The sequence below is a fragment of the Protopterus annectens genome, chromosome 4.part1 (assembly GCF_019279795.1).
Source record: "Protopterus annectens isolate FY-2018-M chromosome 4.part1, PAN1.0, whole genome shotgun sequence".
NCBI classification, from domain to species: domain Eukaryota; kingdom Metazoa; phylum Chordata; order Ceratodontiformes; family Protopteridae; genus Protopterus; species Protopterus annectens.
Window position 1 is genome coordinate 309,841,561 of NC_056734.1, and position 21,429 is coordinate 309,862,989.

At 37.2% G+C, this 21,429-nt stretch overlaps 1 protein-coding gene across 1 annotated transcript in view; it reads left to right on the forward strand.

Annotated features, from left to right (window-relative positions):
* The window catches only part of LOC122800843, a 1,417,490-nt gene that overhangs the window by 1,164,145 nt on the left and 231,916 nt on the right, over nucleotides 1-21,429 (forward strand). The window contains exon 23 of the mRNA XM_044070157.1: nucleotides 10,471-10,514. Coding sequence (XP_043926092.1) covers nucleotides 10,471-10,514 — 44 coding nt within the window. The remainder of the gene's footprint in view (nucleotides 1-10,470; nucleotides 10,515-21,429) is intronic.

A 21,429-nucleotide genomic window follows, 5' to 3' on the forward strand; every position in this document is an offset into this window, starting at 1 on the left:
TACGGCAATAGTTCCTGGGGTCTGTGGTGGCTCCCCTTCTGTGGAGTGGTATAACTGTTGCTCTTTGCCATTCAGTGGGTGCAAAGCCTGACATGAGGTTATGATTGAACATGGTGCTTAGGTGGGGGGCCAGTTTATTCCAAAGTTCATTTAGAATGCAGCCTGGCATGTTGCCCAGTCCCATGTGTTCTTGGCTTTGGAGAGTGCAGCTTTTACCTGTGCTGTTGTGATTGCAAGGCATCTGCATTCTTCTGGTATGGATATGGGCCCTTTAGGGGGTGATATCAGTTGGTTCTGTAATTTTCATGCCATTGTGCTGTATGTAACTCAGAGCAGATCTGGGTGTTGCCACTGAGATTCTTGACATAGCTATAGAATGCTTTGTGGGTGTCCTTAGAATCTGTGGCAATTTTGTTTTTATAGCTAGCTTTGGAGGATTTTATGAGGGATCTCAGCTTCTTACTGAGGCTGACCAAGGAGCTCCTCCACTCATGGATTTTTACTCTTTTGCAACAGTTTCTTCCTTCTGTTGTAGAATTTGTTTATTGCAGGGGACCACCAGATTGGCTTCTTTTTTTTGGAGGCTAGCATCTTGGTTAAGTTAGGGATAGCACGATCCATGCACTCGTGTAAATGCTTATAGAGTGCATTTGTGTAGGATTCGGCAGTCAAAACTGTATTGTCCATCTGCATGGGTGTTGTGAAGTTTGCCACTTCTGTCTTAGGAAACATGAAGTTGGTTTTGGAGAATTTTTTTACATTTGTTTCCTTAATGGGGGGCAGGGGGGGGGCAGGATGTGAATATCTATGGTGATTAGCTTATGGTTGGATATGACCAATGAGGAGTTGACTTCAGGTGTGGAACACCAGTCACTCATGTTGGTAATGACTAGGTCTAGGATATTGCTGCCCCTGGTGGGGGTGTGGATCAGTTGATCCAGGGTGTTGGAGTTGATGAATTCAAGAAAGTGTTGAGTGAAGGCATTGGTACACGAGTAGTTTTCTCAGTTAATGGTGGGGTAGTTGAAATCACCCATTATTAGGGTGGTTGGATGAACCCTAATATTTTCCAGTATATCAAGAAAAGAGGAATGGGACTCCTGGGCATGGTCAGGGATCTGTAGCAAGCTACAGTTTGGATTGCAGTTTTGCCCAGAGTTAATTGCACTTGGATTAATTTTGGATGCATTATGTTGGGCAACTAGCCTGGAGGTGTGGATATCCTTAATGAATATGAACACAACTCCACCTTTGGTGTTCCGATCCAGGTTAGATGGCCGAAAGGTATGGTATGACTTATAGCCTGGTAATGCAGGGGTGATCTCTGGAGCCTTGAACCAGGTTTCACTCACTGCGCAGATATAGATGTTCTCAATTTTAAGGAGTGCCTCGAATGAGTGCATTTTGAGGTTTAGACTTCTAGCATTGAGTAGCATTACCCTCAATTTTTGCTTGCGTGTAACTGTTACAGTGGTGGGTTTATCATTTGAACTTTACCTTAAAAAGGCACTATAGGAGTGGCAAGGGACCTTAGCCAGTATCCGGAATCCCAGGGGTGACAGGTGTAGGCCATCTCTGTCGTTCCAGGCAGACAGATACGGGATCCCCTTAGAATGACAGCAGCAGCTTAGCCAATTGTCGAAATCAATCATTTTGTCCTTGTACTGCGGTATCATTCTGGATGAAGATAAGCTACTACTCAGGGCTGAGAGTGACGCCTACAAAACTAAATGCAGTTTACATTTTTAACTTTTAAGCAGATAAATCAAGTGCACACACATTAAACGATTTAACAGTAAAATGCAGCAGAAATACAACAGAACCACGGTAAAAATGTTTTTTTAAAGTGTGGTAAGCAAAAACAGTTACGAGAAAGACAAAAAGTTACTTAAAATCAGCAAAAAGTCTCTCCTTCTCATTTCTGGTGCTGTAGTAGTCCACAGGATGTTCAAACAGGATCCGGTGAGCTAAAACAAGTGCAAACTCACACAAACATGGGTTTTTAACTCAGAAAGTTGAAATGGATAGAAATCAGCCCAAAACAGCCAATAAGGTTAATTTCAGAACTGGAAACCACTCCTCTTGCGACAGATAGGCTGTTCCAATGCTTACCCCTCTCAATGGTAAGCAGAAAGTCCTCCCACTACTACAACAAGCTCTGGATCACTCAGACATACAGACTAAAGTCCTGAAACCAGCAGATCTGGGATCCAGACTATTCTGGTATAGGAAAGGGTGGGAAACAAGCAGCACAGACAGTATTTTTTTTGTTTCTTTATGAAATTAAGCAGCAAAAAGCTATTTAAACAGTAACAATGTTCAGAAAAGGCTGTTGCACTTGAGTGTGATGCCTACAGAAAAAAATGCAGCTTAAATTTGTATCTTTTAAGCAGGTAAATCAAGTGTGCACACAGTAAACAATTTAACAGTAAAATGCAGCAGAAATACAACAGAACTACAGTAAAGCTCCAAAATGAAGATTGTTTAATCCGTAAACATTGGTCCATAAGTCATAATGGGTAATATGTATTTTACAATTATTATAGCTTATGTTCTTGTATAAATCTGCTATAATGGATGTCAGGTGAAACACTGTTATAAAATTAATTGTATGTTGTAACTTATAAAAAAACAATGTAGCTCCCCACCTGGAGTTATAAACTCCTTGTCCCAGTGAAATCAGTCACTCGGATCAAACTCTTAAACCATAGCAACAGAAAAAGCAACCACTTGTTGTATGTATTAAAAAATTAAAACTAGATAATGTGTTAAATATAATTTCTCCTTATAACATTGTGTGTTTGCTTTAATATAACATCTGATATAACTATTCATTCTAGAAAATAAAGTAAGTTGTATGTATTAAATATAACCGCAAGTTAAAGAAGGCATTAAATATAACCTTAATTAACAGGTTATTGCAATATGAGTAGTATACGACTAACTTAATCGATTTCTCAGTAATCATGTTTAACTATGTTTAACAATGTATTAATAAGTCTTGTCTATTATGATAACAGTACATGTTTTAGCTGCCTTCCATGAGTAAAGCTAGATATGTTCTAAAATGACTGTTACTTCACATTTTGCTACTTTAAAATGCTATATACAGCTATACTATACACCTCAATGTGACAGTTATCTTTTATATATGTAACAGAGAAAAAAAACCTTTGACTATATAACTTATGTAATCTTTTCCATTTGACAGCATAAAGTTAAGTAGTAGCAGTGGTTTCCATACTGACTGCTATATCAATCTCTTTTCATTAATATATCTTACAGAACACATTGATGCCCTCGTTAGGTATTTCACAGTGTTAATAAGCATATCCTGAAGTGCATCAGTTTACAGTTATGTACAATCTTTATAATAAAATGCAGGCATTAGTGTAGAGTATCCTTTAAGAAAATATTTACACAATAATAAGAATGTAAGCAGTAAAGACATACACAAGTTGAAACAAGTGATTTAACTAAAATTTGTACTGAGTGATTATTCTCAGGCTGTAAAATCTTATATCTGTATAACTACATGCAGGTTTGGTTGTCATTGCAGTTAATTAAAGCTTGAGATTAACAAACTGTGATTTATAACCCGAGTTGACGTTAAAGTTATAATTTGTTCATAACCTGCCACTGACTTGATCATACTATCATACTCTGCAGCATTAAATATCAGGCATATGGAAATATGCTATTAGATTATTGAAGAAAGTTTTGAAACGACTTACTTTTTTTTAAATACAGCAAAATGATGGAATCTGCCTTTCTTATGTCCATGTAATACATTCCTCATCGACCGACCACTATTTTGATGCTTTTGGGCCATTTTTTAGACAAATAGATGTAATTTTTATATTTAAAACTGATTCCCAGTGAAACTCTGTCTGTAGACTTTCTTGTTTGTTTTGTCTTGTTGTCCTGACATCATCAATGCGTGTCATGTTGCTCTCAGCCCCATATTTAATGACCATGATGCATTTGTAATCCTCTGTTGGTGAAATAATTGTGTTGTGGTTTCCACCATTCTTGCTGGTATGATTGTTAGCTAATAAAGGCCCAAATGCCCCATTCTACCTCTTATTTATAACTTCTTTACTGATGTCATTTAACTTTGTGGCAGGGTAACCCTTTTCAGTGAACATTGTGCACAAGTTATCAATTTTAGCCAAAAAGAAGTTATTTTGAGATATAAGCCTAGATATATGAATCATTTGCCATTTAACTAAGGCTTTTTGGTTCCACGGGTGATTAATTGTGAAATGTAAAAATGTGTTTGAATAAGTAGGTTTGCTGTACAAGTTTAAAAAAAATTCACCCCCTTCAAAATCTTTAGTTATATTAACATCTAAAAAATTCCTGGAAACTTGAGAGTATATTTGAGTGAATCTCAAAAACTTTGGTGAAGAATTTAAGAATGCTACAAATTCTTTGAATAATGAAGCACTACCTTTCCAGATATTGAACATGTCATCCAAAAAATTTAAATATTTGATGATTTAGGTGGCTGTAAACACATTATGCTGTTCCCAGTGCCACAAGACTGTAGTGGCATATAGAGGGTTGCATGCTATGCCCATTGCCACTCCCTTAATTTGCTTAAAATACTCCTCTTCAAAATAAATCTAGTTATTTTGTAGATTAATTTCCATGAGGTTTACCAGCACTGTAACTTCTTTCTTGGTCAACATGTTATAGTCATTACAGGCCTTTCTAAACAATTCAAGACCTGTTTCACATGTAATACAAGCAAAAAGCTCAACAACATTTTTTGTTGCTCAGTATGGTTTCATTTTGGTATGATTCATTTTTAATACTTTTTAAAAAGTACCATGCATCTTTAAGGATATAGTGGCACTTTTTAAACAATGCCTTTACCTTTTTGCCTACACAGATGGCTAAGGAGTGAGTTTTAGAATTAGTAGCTGCCACTAGAGGGCACACAGGTAGGTTTACAACACTTTATGTATCTTTGGAATCCCAAAAAAGTAGGGAGTACTGGATAATTAACTTTCAAAAAGTTGTAAAGCTTGTGGTCAGTGACATCTTGATCTAAAATACATTTAAGCAAGACATCAGTTTTATTGTAAGCTCTGTTCACCTCATTCTTAGACGCCCTAATATACTGATTGTTGTTGTTTAGTATGGTGTGCCTTCTAGCTGTATAGTCAATGACACTCATTAACACCATCCCACCTCCTTTATGGGGTTTCATAATTCAAATTTCCTTGTTACAAGATAGATCCCTTAATAACTGTGACTCATCTTTATTTAAATTACACCACATTCCAAATTTATGTTGGTAAAAATTTCTAATATCCTTCTCACAAAGTCTCTCAAACATTTGTAGGGTGGGATGCAAAGGAGGATTATATGTACTATTTGTTTGAATATAACTGAAGTGTCTGAGTTGTTATTCGAATGCTGAAAAAAAAGTTTAAAACTGAGTTTCCTAACAAACAGCTTTAAATCAACTACAAGCTCACTAATGCCAATTTTTAACTCTAGGTACAAAGGTAAAACCTTTGCTGAACAAATCATAGTGTCTTACATCAATTGCTAAGTGATGTGACTATATTTGTATATTTTAAATCCATTGTGCTCACTTGCAATCAGGTTAATATCAGCATCAGGTTCACCTGGGAACGTGTCACTTGGTGTGTGTGTGTGTGTGTGTGTGTGTGTGTGTGTGTGTGTGTGTGTGTGTGTGTGTGTGTGTGTGTGTGTGTGTGTCTGTATGTATATATATATATATATATAGAGAGAGAGAGAGAGAAATAAATTTCTTTCTAGTAAGTTTGATTTAGTTTGGGTGTGTGTAATTGTGTAATATGTGAAATTAATGATTTTGATACTGAAATAAACATAAATGTGGCCAATGTTTTTGTTTGTTTTAAAATTTATATTAAGAAATAAAATTTGAATTATATTTGACTTCAACAATTGGCTAAGCTTCTGGTGTCATTCTAAGAGGATCCAGTATCTGTCTGCCTGGGATGACATGGTCGACAGACCATGATGCTTTGCCAGAGATGGACTGTACCTGTCACCCCTGGGATTCTGGATACTGGCTAAGGCTCTTACTGCCCCTATAGTGCCTGTTTTAGGTAAGGTTCAAATGACAAATTCACCACTGTAACAGGAACAGGCAAGCAAAATGTGAGGGTAATGCTACTCAATGCTAGAAGTCTAAATCTCAAAATTTACTCACTCGAGGCCCTCCTTAAAATGGAGAACATCGATATCTGTGCAGTGACAGAGACCTGGTTCAAGGCTCCAGAGAGCACCCCTACATTACCAGGCTATAACTCATACCACACTTTTCAGCCAGCTAACCTAGACCGGAACACCAAAGGTGAAGGTGTGTCCATATTCATTAAGGATATCGACACCTCCAGGCTAGTTGCTCAGCATAATGCATCCACGGTTATCCAAGTGCAACTAACTCTGGGCAAAACTGCAATCCAAATTGTAGCTTGCTACAGATCCCCCACCATGCCCCAGGATTCCCACTCCTCTTTTCTTCATATACTGGAAAATATTAGGGTTAAACCAAACACTGTAATAAAGAGCGATTTCAACTACCCCACCATTAACTGGGAAAACTACTCATGTACCAACTCCTTTGCTCAACGCTTTCTGGAATTCATAAATTCCAATGCCCTGGATCAACTTATCCAGACCCCTACTAGGGGCAACAATATCCTAGACCTAGTCATTATCAACATGAGTGACCGATGTTCCACACCTGGTCAACTCCTCATTGGTCAGATCCGACCATAAGCTAGTCACCGTAGATATCCACATCCCGCCCCATCCCCCATTAAGGAAATCATGGTAAATAATTTCTCCAAAGCCAACTTCGTGCTTCTTAAGACAGAAGTGGCAAACTTCATGACATCCATGCAGATGGACAATACAGTTACGACTGCTGAATCCTACACAGATGCACTCTATAAGCACTTACAAGAGTGCATGGATCATGCTATCCCAAACAGAACCAAGACGCTATCCTCCAAAAAAAGGAAGCCAATCTGGTGTTCCCCAGTCATAAACAAACTCTACAACAGAAGGAAGAAACTGTTGCAAAAGAGGGTAAAATCCCATGAGTGGAGGAGTTCCCTGGTCAGCCTCAGTAAGAAGCTGAGATCCCTTATAAGATCCTCCAAGCTTGTTACGAAAACAAAATCGCCACTGATTCTAGGGACAACCACAAAGCATTCTATACCTATGTCAAGAATCTCAATGGCAACACTCAGATCTGCCCTGAGTTACAGCACAATGGCATGAACATTACAGAACCAACTGATATTGCCAACGTCCTGGCAGATGGGTTCAGTGCTAACTTTACCCTCCTCTCACCCCCAAAGGGCCCATAACTATACAGGAAGAATGCAGAGTTCCTGTAATCACAACTACACAGGTAAAAGCTGCACTCTCTAAAGCCAAAAACACTGCAACCATGGGACCGGACAACATCCCAGGCTGCGTTTTACATGAACTTCAGAATGAAATGGCTCCCCATGTTCAATCATGGTCTCACATCAGGCTTTGTGCCCACTGAATGGTGCACAGCAACAGTTATCCCACTCCACAAAGGGAGAGCCACCAGTGATCCCGGGAACTATCGCCCTATTAGCCTGACGAGCCTGGTCTGTAAGGCCATGGAATGTATCATCATGGAAATCATAAACAAAGACATTGGTAACCTCCAAACTCTGAACCCCACCCAATTCGGTTTTGTGAATGGCAGATCATGCCTCCTGAACCTGATCAACTTCTTTGAGGCAGTCACCAAAGCTGTAGATGAGGATAAGGTGGATCACACAGCCTATCTTGACCTCGCCAAGGCTTTCGACACCATCCCCTATTCTGAAATTACAGCTAAACTCACTAAACTAGGTATAAATCCCTACTTCACAAGATGGGTTGCCAAATGGCTCACTGACAAAACCCAGACTGTTAAAGTTGCAGACTCTAAATCTGACTTCAAACCAATGACAAGTGGAGTACCACATGGTTCAGTCCTGGGACCCCTCCTGTTTTGTATCTACTTCTCTGAAGTATAGGCTAACACAGAAGGCCTTTGGCTAATGAAATTCACAGATGACTGAAAACTAGGAGCCATAGTTGAGTCCCCAAATGATGTGGACATCCTATAGAAGGGCCTCACTGAGACAGATGTCTGGTGTCAGAGCCATGGCCTCAAGCTCAATGCCAAAAAGTGCATTGTTATCCCCTTTTGGTAAAAACTCTGTACCCATGAACTACCACATAGGCGGCAGACTACTTAACACAGAATGCGTAATAAGAGACCTGGGGAACCAGGTGGACACTAGTCTCTCCTATGATAATCACATCACCACAGTAGTCAGGAAATCCTTCTACATGGCACACCTCATCAAAAAAGGGGTTCTCATCTAGGAAAAAAGAGGTCATTGTTCCCCTCTACTCGACACTCATTAGACCCATTATAGAGTACAATGCCTCTTTCGGAATGTACTTCACAAGACATCTGCAGCAGCTGGAAAGGCCACAGGAGTACCCCACAAAGAGGATTACTGGCCTCAAACAGATGCCCTACACTGACCATCTCAAAAAACTCCAGCTTTTCTCCATTGCATATCGCCTAATCTGAGGTGATCTCTGCTTTGCATATAAAGCTATGTCAAACATAGAGCTGCTGGACATGCTACACCTAAAGAAATCCCAATCCCTCCAACCTACATGCTCTAGAGACCTAAACCTTGTCACCACAATAAACAGGACATGCGGGAGGGATAGATTCCTGTTCCAGAGAGTTCCCATACTCTGGAACAAGCTACCTATCTATGTCAAACAAAGTTCCTCATTAGTACTCTTCAAGAAAAATCTTGATAAGTGGATGTGAAATAGGAAATACACCCCGTGGATCACTTCTGTGGATCTGCTCGACAGGGGCACAGGAAAATAACTTTCTTGGGTGGTGTAAGCCAGGGAACCTTCTTGGCTAGGCTTACTTAGGCCCTTGGGCCGATAGCCTAGTACCTACCTATGAACCTATGAACCTATTTCTTGAGTGCTTTTGTCTCCCATTTATTCAGTTTTTTTTAAAGAATCATTCTTTTAAAAAGTCATTATTAAATGGGAGACAAAGGCACTCAAGACAATATAATTTCCTCAAGTCCTCTGTGTTTACTCCAATATTTTATTTCTGAGTGTTAGTGCCGAGCAGTCTGCTTTTATTTTATGTTTTAATTTTATGCAGATGATGCACTGTTCTGCTTATTTTGTGCACTAAGTTCTGATACTCCAACTTTAAATCAGTTTTACTAAACCCTTACTAAAGTCTGCTGCAGAACAGTAATCAACCAGTTTGTAACTTATCACAAATTTCAGCCAGACAGGCATATTGTCATTAGAGCTACATGCAGCAACAAACGTCTGAATACTGTTTAGGATAGAAATATTCCTGTAATTCTAAAGGGGTAAAACAATCTAAAAAAATTAAGTGTTCCTTCTCCTCTTTGCAAAATTCTGTACATGCTGTGAAAAACCCTGTGTCTGTCTTAAGGAATTTATACTGTCTGACACCTGATCTTGTCTGGATGCCTCTCAAACTGTTTCATGTCTTCTTCAGCAGCTGACTTGAAGTGCTCTATTACAGTTTACCGTTTGTGTAGCTGCTGTGAAACACAGTATAGAGATGTTAATGTCTTAGAGAAGGAGAAAACAGTAACTACCCAGTGGAAGGTTCTGCCCATGCTGTCATCATTCTAAATGGATTAATTTAAGTTCTGTTTGTAAACCTAAAAGGTCATGTATAGCTCTGGCCAAAAATATTTCAATAACTCTTTGAGCCTGAAATAAACATGCAGCCAAACTGTCAACGGGGTTGATAGAAGAGAGATCATTGCCATCTATATGGAGTACTTGGACAATATGGTATATATTTCTTTCTCCAGCTGTCTATGGAATTCAGGCTAGATTATTTTATAAAGCATACCTATTACATCAAGTATTTATTTGGCCCTTATGCTTAATCTGACTAGGCTACTGACTAGTTTTTCATTTATTTTGAGGACGTAGCTGATTTTATTTAACCATTGTATCAGTTTATGCCTTACCTGAAGTATTCTTTATTAGCCATGGGATTACTAGCATAGAAAGAATTAAAATCTTGTCCATGTATATGTTAGTTTTATATAGTGACTGTTTTAGTTTATTTCGCACATTATGATGGCTAGTGATGCATTACATTTTGCCTATTTCGTACATTGCTATCATACATTGAAATGAAATGCCTGAATATGAAATGATAGTTAATTACCACAAATCCTCAAACTGTCCGGAGTCTAACAAATTGTGGAGACATTGGAACACATTTTTCATTTAAATCAAAGGTAAAGTTAAAATGTATTCACATGTTCCATTATCAGTGTTTTGCATTTTCAATTTTCATTTTTTTATTATATTTTTCTCTCACAGTGTTGACTACAGTAATGATTATCAAGAGCCAGGAATCAACTCAAGTAAGTACATAAATCCTTTGGCTTGTGACCTCTTATTCTAGTTATCAATTCATGAATAGATGGGGAGGGGCATTATTTATGGTAGATAATATCTGGCTTTTCAAAGAATGGTTTTCAGAAGGACTAAATCTGCAGAAATCAAGAATTATTAAATGCAATGTAATGTATTCTTTTACTGCCCTTCAATACATATATGTAAGACATAAATGCACTTTTTCATCTAGAGTATGCAAAAGTCAAATGATCACCCAGAATAAACATACCATGTACAATACAATGTATTAATTGTTACTGTTGTAAGATTATACAAATTCAAAGTTATGAGTTAGAAATGAGTAATACTGTGCAGTGGTCAGATTTTTCCAGCACAGCTACAGTATGCAAATGATCTTGGCTTACAGACAGGTTTATATTTTCATTTCAGTAAAATGTGAAGTCCACTTTTTTGAAGTTTCCATTATACTCCCAGTCTGTGATAATTATGTTGTAGTAATAATATAGCAATAAACAATGGTTGGGTGTGGGTAATGCTGGTTTTACCCACAGTTGGTAAATCAGCATTACCCACTCCCAGACATAGGTTATTGTTTTTATATAATGACATTATTTAAGAAGAAAATTACTTAGTTTTCTTAAATAATGCACTTGTATAACAGCAGTGTGGTGTTCCTCCACATTGTTAACATATTCGAGGGCTTTCTTGATATACAGCACATGCATATGGGACCTTCATCCTACACTTACATATCCATGCTTTGGAAAGGAAGCAATGGAGAAAGGAAGATCTCTGTTGCTTTTCTTTTTTCAATAAATGTTGAAATTCAGACACTTTAGAGGTTCAAAAGAAGCAGGATGGAGAAAATAATAGGAAAGTCAGGTACGTTTCTTTTGAATAATGTACCTGATTTTCCTAGGATTTTCTATGTACTGTCTCTCTCATACCTCCGGACTGTCTGAATTTCAAATGTTGTTATTATTATTATTTTTTTTATGGTCAAGAAAACTAAAAAAAATGACAGCATATATTAATAGAAAAAACTCCAGGCTACTATACTTTTTTTCTATTAGTATATGCTCTATATACAATGGACAAACTAGTTGGACTGATCAATCAGTGTGCTAGTTTTTGAATGTTAATGGCCAGTCATTGTATAATATTTATTAAATATATCCCAAAACTGAAAGAAGTATTTTTGTGTCAACACTTACATGATAATTTTGCATAGTATGTCTGCTCCCCCTACTGACAAGTAAATCCAAAAGGTGAAATAATGTAACAACATAATAAGTAATAAGAGTTTTACAAAAATAATTCCTTGGAATTAATAAATTTCTGTGCAAGAATAAGTCTATTCTTGCACAGAGTGGATCATGCCCATCCAGCACAGCAGCACACCTTGCATATTCATGATGGCATGCTGCTGTATAACCTGCATGGACACAATCCATGAACGAGTGCAGAGGACGTGTCTAAGCAGTGCTCATAAGGCAAACACACCCCATGCACTCAGGAAATGCCATATGGCACTTTGAAAAGAAAGACATTGTCTGCGGACACTGTTACATACCTCCCATCTGTATAGATTTTCACAGAACGCAGATGTTTGCCTCATATGCTAGGTGTCTTCCTCCTAAAATCTATACTGTCTGGCAAAGAGCTGACAATGGAAGTCATAAAATAATGACAAACATTTGAGTATAAGACTCCACATCCTTCACAAATGTCATGGCTTATGCAAAACCTATTATTATATCAACTTTGTAACTTTGTAAGAGCAATATTTAAAATCTGCCCCTCTTTGTCTCCCCATCATGTTAGGCTTTGTCCAGATTTTATGCTCTAAGAAGTTGACAGGTATGACTGTTAGCTATGTGCATATCCATAAACTAAGAAAAATAAACAAATATTTTTTTTAATGTCCTCATTAAAGTTTAAGTGTAGCTGAGCAGGTGTGGGCATTGTGCAGCTGTGTTCAGCATAGCTTAAAAATCTGAAGGAGCTAAATAGAAATATAGAGCCAAACTGCCAAAAGTGAGATAGCGTAGTGATTACAGCTTTCACTTAGCATGCAGTCATTCACACTTCAATCCCCAATGCAGTCTATTCATTTTTATATGTGAAAGCAGCAGTAAAATATATTTTTTTATAAATAAGTAGTAAATAATATATATTTGTTAACCAGGGTAGTGTAGCAGGTCCAAATGTGAGGTGTCAGTGTAGTATTGATGTGAAACCCCAATATAAACACAAGTGTCCCATACAGTGTAGCCACACAAGAATATAATGTAATGAAGGCACATAGGGGGATGTTATGGAAGGTAAACATACATATCATAAGATGTCATTAATAAGGAATCAACCCCAGAATACTGATAGCCCATACAATGGAAGCTGACCAATGCTAAATTTTGCTCAGCTATGCTTAGCTGGTGTAAGCATTGCTTAAATCTAAATGCTTAGCGATAATTGGCATAGCTAAGTGGATTTGTGCACTGGTAAGCAGTGCTTATCATCTACCCCTTTAAGCAATGCTTATCTTAGCTAAATGGGTTTGCACATTGCTTAGCTTAGTTCAGCATATTCAAAATCGGCCAATCATGGCAAAGGGTGGGAATTAAGCCCTATTTAAACCCCGCAGGCAGGAATACAACCATAATCAGTTGTAGCTGATCACTGCAGGCAATATGGCTGATGTTGATGAGGGTGTGTGCTTTTGGGCACAGCGTTAGGGCATTCAGGAGTCCAGGGTCATAGCTGGACTCCTTGTAAAAGACCATAAAGGGAGAATGTTGCAGGACCAGTACCAGGGCTCTCAATACAAAGTGGAGGCCTGGGATCATCGCACACATGACCTCACCAGTGCTACTGATATCCCTCGGACTGGTGGGCAGGTCTGGCACCATTACGCTGACCTGAAGCGTAGGAAGAGGGATCTCTTGGACCAGTGTATTCAAGACACACAGGCAGAGAATGTCTCTGAAGTGTGTAAGTATCAGTATCAATTAGTGTCTTGCAAAGTCCAGCCTGAGTATGTGATCAATAGGTATGCATAAATGTTTATTTATCTCCTGTACAGCTGTGGATGAAAGTGCTGGAAATATTGATGCACATGCCAGGTTGATAAGGCTGCACTGGGTGGCTGATGAGTAAAAATCTAGCTTGCAGTATTCAGGGTAAATAAATAGAAAGTAGATTGTCAACAACTAGTAGGTAAACTGTGTACTGTGTGCAATAAATAAAGGACTGTTATCAGGTGAATAAGGGCCTCTGTAACAGTGAATAAAAATAAAACCCCCATACTATTGTGTTTACTTTGCCATGTTGTGGTATGAATATAAATGTGTACAAGTTCTGCATAGTTATGTGTTTCTGGTAGAAAATAACTGTTTTATGCAACTATTACTGAAAACATAACACATATCGGTTGTCTGAAAATTGCAGTACAGTTGTCATTACCTAGAGTATTTGTCTAACTACAAGGTCAGATTGTGCAAACCAGAGAGTGCTAGGGAGAAAAAAGTCAAGAATGAGTCAGCAGTTTCTCAGTAGGTCATTGTGATGAAGCACAGCTGTGGTGTACCTTTTTGCACAAACAAGCATGGTTCGAATCCTGGCAGTGGTAGTACACTGAATGCATATTGTCAAACAAGAATATGTGAATATTTGTATAAACAGTCAGGTAGTAGTAAAATAAATTACCTCCACAGGTATGCAAGGTAAGGAAATGTATCTAATAGCTGTAAAGAAGGCTTTACGAACACACTCTGTGTTCAGCATATCCACTGTCCAATCCCAAGGCTGCAAATGACAGAAAGATAGGTGCATACACTAAGCACTTTGTTCCGATACATGTCCCTCAAATGTCACACTGTCACGGCTAATGGTCACAACTGTTAATAACCAGGGAGACAAATAGAAACCCTGGCAGAGTATGTCAGTACCACACTCCCCAAGCATGAGTGCTGGTCACTGCTGTCAGTGTCACATATGTAACTGTGAAGATGTGAATATGTGTAGAAACAGTCAGGTAGTGTTAGCACATATTTCTTCAACAGGTCTGCCAGTTAAGGAAATATGTCTATTAACTGTAAGAAGGCTTTGCCAATACACTGTGTACAACAATCCCACTGTCCATCCCCTGGCCATAGGTAGATATACAGTGAAGTCAGCCATGGAGAGTAATGAGTAGAGTAATGATCTGTACAGTTGTTGAAAATTGAAGCCTAGATAGTTGTTAATTGACCTCTCTCTCTCTCTCTCTCTCTCTCTCTCTCTTTCACCCTATCTGCACCAATACTTCATACACATTAAATGGGCATGTTCATATCCAAACCTACTGTTGGGACATGTGTCTTCTTATTATACAAATATTGAACCATTTGAATATTAATATTCCCTGTTCAAATACTATAATTGATAGCCTGTTGCTATCAATGTACCTTGCATGTTGTTATAATGGCTACTGTGGTTCCATATATGCATGTGTTCTGTTTGATATGCAACTGTTTCAATTCTGTCTTATGGGGTCAATTGGATCACCCATGCATGCTGTTATAACTAATCCTCAAATGTGTTGTTCTTGACTAACCAAATATATTTTTTTAAACTGAAACACCATAGCATGTCTGGGAAGGCAGATCCTGGTGGATCTGCCTGTCCCACTTCAGCTGGCCGTGACACCAGGCCAGAACACATCTGGGATGTAACGCAAACCTTCCTCTGTCACCCGCAGTCACGTCCAGGGATTGGTGCGCAATGTCCTCCATTCAGAGTACAGTGATCAGCTGCACCATCTTGAGGGCTACCTGGCACATCTTGAGGATCAGCCAACCACTCCTGCATGGCCCCCAGCAAAGCCACCTTTGGCACCGTGAAGGTTCAGTGGTGACTGCCCATGGGTGAGGACCTCATTCCCACTGTAACCATATGAGGGCTTATGTGCATCTGATTCCAAACCACCCACCCCATCCAAGGTGTTTACCCCCCACCACGTGTTGTATACCGCCACTGTCAGCTGTCTTGTCTGTCTTCCTACCCAAATGTAACTACTATCCTTCCCCAACTTCCCACTCTCACTTTATAGAAAAAAAAGGGCAAACTGTTCCCAAAAAAATGTTGCCCCATTCATAGCTGTCCATTTCATGCATGTGTCCACTGGACACCTGTAGTCTGGTCTAATTGGCTTAACAACACATTACTGTTGTCCTCACCCCCTCTCTCAGGGGATTGAGTGTCCAAATTCACCTCCAAATTCTGTACAAATGCACAGCTGTGGCTGTATCAGAAATGGATAGCTATGGACCTTCCCTACACCTGCCCTGCACATCCCTAGCTATCTTTCATATTGTTTTTCCCTTTGTGTAACCCCTTTTTCACCCCTTTCCTATCCTCCCTTTTTTTTTTCTTTTAAAGAAATGAGTGCAGGGGTAAGCAGGAGTAAGCTGCAGTAAGCAGCAGTAAGCGGTAGTAAGCGAGTTTGCGTGACACTAAGTGATGCCTACACAGATTAAGCAGTTTCCCATTTAACCATGTACTGGGCATTGCTTACCATCATGCACACCCAAGCAAACCCACTTACAACTGCTTAAGAGTGCCTTAATCACTCTGTATCCATCAGCCACTGTTCTACCCAGCAACAAAATAATCAGTCCTGCCAAATGTCAAACCCAGGACCCTGTACACCATAGTCAGGGTAATGTACCACTACACCATCTGAGCTGTAATAATGAATGCTGCTTTTTCAAATATATCATTCAGTACAGCTACAGAATAGTAGGGGACAAACATTATGGAATCAGTTATGTTTAATATATATAAATATATAAATATAGATGTATATGATGATAGATAAATATGAAAAAATATATATACATCAGATATATGGAGCTATACTTATAAAACAAATACATATAGAATATAGACATACATATATTGTTATATAAATATATGTATAGGTATCAAAAAGGAATATATATATATATATATATATATATATATATATATATATATATATATATATATATATATATATATATATTCAGTTTTTAAGCAATGATCATCCTAAGATAAGTATATATTTTGGGATACCCAAAATCCATAAAGACACTTCCAATCATCTGTGTAGACCTATTGTTTTAGCTCATGGTAGTAAAACTGAGTGCACAGCCATTTATTTGGACAGCATGTTGAAACCTATAGTTCAAAACTCTAGTTTTTATTTGCAGGATTCTTGGGCATGCTAAGATCTGCTTAGAAACTCTCAGTTCCATGGTATGTATACCATGTTAATATCTATTGATGTTATTTCATATATATATGATTATTGATTGGGAGACAGGCATAGACTATGTTCGAATGTACTTAAGTAAATGTACTAACATAGATAATTCTAAGATTACCACCATTTGTTTATTACTAGAAGTAGTTCTCACCAATAACGTTTTCATCTTTCAAAATTATACTTTTCAACAGATTAAAGGTGTGGCTATGGGTGCAAGAATACCCCCTGTTTTTGTCAATTTAGATATGGCATGGTGGGAAATGGATTTTCTCATTAAGCAACCATCTTTCAAAGGAATTAGTTTTTATATATGTTATATTGATGACTTGTTTTTTTTTACGGAATAGTACTTGGGCTGAATATTTGGAGTTTTTTGAAGATATCAACCTTAGTACCAAATTTTTAGAATTTACATTAGGTTCCCATGGTCTGTTACCTAATTTCTTGGACATAATGATCAATTTGGACACCAAGGAGGCTTCTTTCTAAAGCTGCATTTATAGGAAGCCAACATTTGTTAATAATTACTTGCATTTAAATATTTTACATCTGAACTTCATTAAATGGAATGTAGTTTGAGGACAGTTTATTAGATTAAGCAAACTTATTAGTGAAGATGATTTTTTTTACAAAAATGGAATGTCTTGAAAACTTTATTTTTAAAACAAGGTTTTCCTAATGAAGCATTAAGTAAAATTATGAAGGGGTTATTTCTAAGGGATCTAGTAAGTTTCAGCCCATTTCTAAGTATTTGTGTAAGAAGAATTCTCCCAAAAAAATACAATGTCCTTTCAACATTCTTTTGCTTTGCAGATGTCAGTAGATATGTTGCCTATCAAACACATTATATTGGATAACTGAAAAATTATACAAGGCAATTTAGAACTGACTTAAATAATTAGAAGAGTTCCTAACTTTTCACACAACAAAAGATGATACATTAGCTTCAATTTTTAATGCAGTTAATAATCCGGAACATATAAACAGTTCTGGTCCTTATGGCGTTTATAGATGTCGAGCTTGCAAATAATGCAGGTACATTTTGAATAGCCAGAGCTGTGTGATTAAAAACACTGGTAAGGTTATTTACAATGGAGCCAGATTTAATTGTAAGTCAATAAATGTTTATTTGGCATTGTGTGACACATGTGGAGCATTCTGTGTTGGTAAAACCAACAGAACTTTATTGGAAGAACGCATGAACATGGACTCAGAATTGAAGATAAGTATCTAAATAATGCTGTAGCTAAGCATAGCTTAGTTTGCAGTCCTTTTAAGAAATTTGACATTTTTGTGGTTGACACTTTGTATTGTGTAGCTTGTTGGGGGGGTAGTAAGTATGCTTGAAAATAAAGCGACTAAGTGGCAGATCCTACTAAATGTGGATACACTGCATGGTTTAAATGATAATATCAACATTAAATGATTTTTTTTAAAGTATCTTATATTTAACACAGCATTATATCACATTTAGCATATGTATTTATTTTGCATAGAGTTGGTTGGCTGATTGATTATTTTGTATCACATGACTGTTTATGCATCTTTTTAAATTGTGCTAAGACTCAGATTATAGAATGAAAGAACTTACCAAATAAACTTATTTATTGTCATTTTGTTTGCTTGGCTGTGAGACTTACCGCACTCTGCCATTGTGATTTTAGTTCAATGAAATGGGAATGCGACATTTGAACAGAGGTAATATAAAAAAAAAAAATGAGGTGGAAAAGAGCAAAGTAGTAGTTATATAGTGATCATTTTCAAACTATGTTGACCAGTAACTTTATTTCATGAAACACAAGGACAACAAATGACCCCTTTCTATCCTATATAAGAATAAAATCAGCTACTATATAAGATTTATGTTGCTGCTCAACTACATCATTCATAATAAATCATTATAAACAAGTGCAGAGCTATTTGATTTAGTAATTTTTAAAAAATTGCAAAACCTCTCATCTAAAACATCGCTTCACAGCATTTGAGTCTTTGTCTATTTCCCAATCATTAAGGAAAAAGGGAAGGAATGCTAATGCATGAATTTAAATCTTATCAAAAGAGACAGGACCATTTTTGTATTGTTGTTCAAGCTGATGGGCCAGTTTGGCTATCAGCTGAAGTTACAATGCATATATTTATATTTAAATTTTAATTTATATTTATAATTTAATAAAAAAGGCAAGAGATGTCTTCTCATAAGGAAGTGTGTTCAGGTTTACACAGTGGCAAAATAAAAGTGGAAAATGTTTTTTTAAATTTCATATAATGACATGAAAATACAAACGGCTATATATATCTCAATATTATAACTCAAAAATAAGAACAACCTATAAGAGAAACCTTTAAATAGAAAAATAACATATTATGAATGTGCATTTACACTTCTATGGATTTATGTCATGAGATCCTACTATATGAGATGTAGTGTCCTTTTTCAAGAGTATCTGTTTTACTTATAATACTCATGTGATATGTTACATCTTTATTCATTGCCTTCTTTTTTTTTAAACTAGCAGAGATAATCTTTGCTATTATATTAAGTATTTATGAACCCAAGGCAATCAGGATAGATTTCTTAATTTCTTAAGGAAAAGATGTTCAGCCCAGTCAGTTAAAAGAACATAATAAGATGTAAAGAAAATGATTAGACACAAAACTAGTAATAAGAAAATTGTAAAACCTTTAATGGACACCTAGTGATTTTTCTTTTTAATTATCACAGTTGGATACAATTCCCAAAGATATATCTGTAAGCTTCCAAAATCAAGCTAATAATATCTTCAATTTCCAAGGTGGTAATTAAGGCTAATAAGTCGTCTAATTACAGACATGTCACCTTAAAGAAGACTGACTATAAACTGATTGGAATACTGTTGTATATATTTCATTAAATGTATCAAACAAGTGATTTCTTCATTTGAGTGTGGATTAATTCCATATAAAAAATATATCGAATCACTCATATCTTGCAACTAGTTATTGTAATATATATTCTTGTAGTAAATGATTTTCAGGACACAACATCCTTTGCAGTTAATGACCACTCAGATTTCAGTTTAATCACACATTATTCATGAGACTTCAGCCCCTTTATTTCTGCCAAAAAAATAATTAATAATGATAAATGCTATTGCACAACTTAGAGGCCTATTTATTCATAAATGGTAAAGAATTAAGTGCAGTTTCAATGAAATGTACAGGAAGGGATATCCAATATCATATTTAATTATTTTAATATCCAAAGACCCTTTTTTCTACTTGATAAGAAAAGATGACCAATTTATCCAGCGTGTCGAAAAATATGAGAAGAAACAGTTGCTATCAATAGGTCGCTTGTTCTGCAGCAATACTGACTTACAGGTGTATTATGAGTAGTGCGACGTAGTATACAACTATTTTTTTTACAACCAAAACAACTTTTTGGCTTACAACATCTCACTAGCAGCTCTAGCAGTTGTATTTATATATTCACCCAATTGTAATTGTAATGGGCAGGATTTTAAGCGTCTGCTTTAACTATTTGTAAAAGTAAGGGGTAGTATTACAAGCGTCTGCTTTAACTATCTGGAAATATATTTGGAAATACTTTTCCACTAGGACGCTCTCCCCATGCTTAATACCTCTCTAAGTGTCTAAACCTTCAGGCTAACATTGTAGTCCTTTGTTTAACAGTTGCGTAGTAGTGGTGAATGTTGTTGTCTATTTTAACCTAAGAACCTGACTCAACTGTTCTAACATATGAAACTAAGCTTACTCATACTGTTGTTCTTATGTTTAAACAATGAATACTCAGTAAATGCTTTTAGTTATCATGTTACACTATGAATGAAACTGTCTATTAGATACCTGTTTAAGTAGAACATTGCTAACTATTGATAATTGCTTTCTTATTTACACTGTTTTGACTTACTTATCTTCCTCTCTCTCTGTCCTATTTTAATAGTTTGCTAGGTGGACCCTGTACTCACCGGCTCTGTCTGACTCTGCCCTCCGGGAAGACCTGAACTCTACCTTCTAACCCCCACTCCCTCATCTTAAAGAGATCGTCCAATAAAGATTGTGAAAGTATGTTATTCTCATATGTGTCAGCCATAAACTCTGTCCTGTTTATCCTAGTCTAGCTACCTGCACAGGACTGCCAGCAGCCACTAGCCCTTGTCTTTCTCCCCATTCTAATCTAGTCTCCCTTTTTCTCCTCCTCAAGACTACCACTTACTTTTCACTAACTCCTTACCTCTCTCACCTCTTTCCTACCTGCATAATCTCTGATACTTGTCCCTTTTGCCACCAGGTGGCTTCCTACTATTACCTGGGTTGCTCCCTTTGGCTTACTTCTTATACTCAAACACCTTTGTTCTGCACCTGTATCCTCTCCTTCACTGCTTCTCATTTTCTTTACTCCTGACCCTGCCTAACCACCCTTCCAGTATAGCTTACTGCTACAAACCTGTACATCTTCATAGAGTACAGCTCATTATACAAACTATACCTTTCTATCTGTTACAAACCTACCTGCTGTTTCCATAGCTCACTGATTGTTTTTTCTGGGCCTCACTACTCTTTTGTGTCTGCCCCACTCCGTTCGCCCTGCGGGCTCACTCCGCTCCCCTCCCTGCCCCCAAATCTCACCCGCC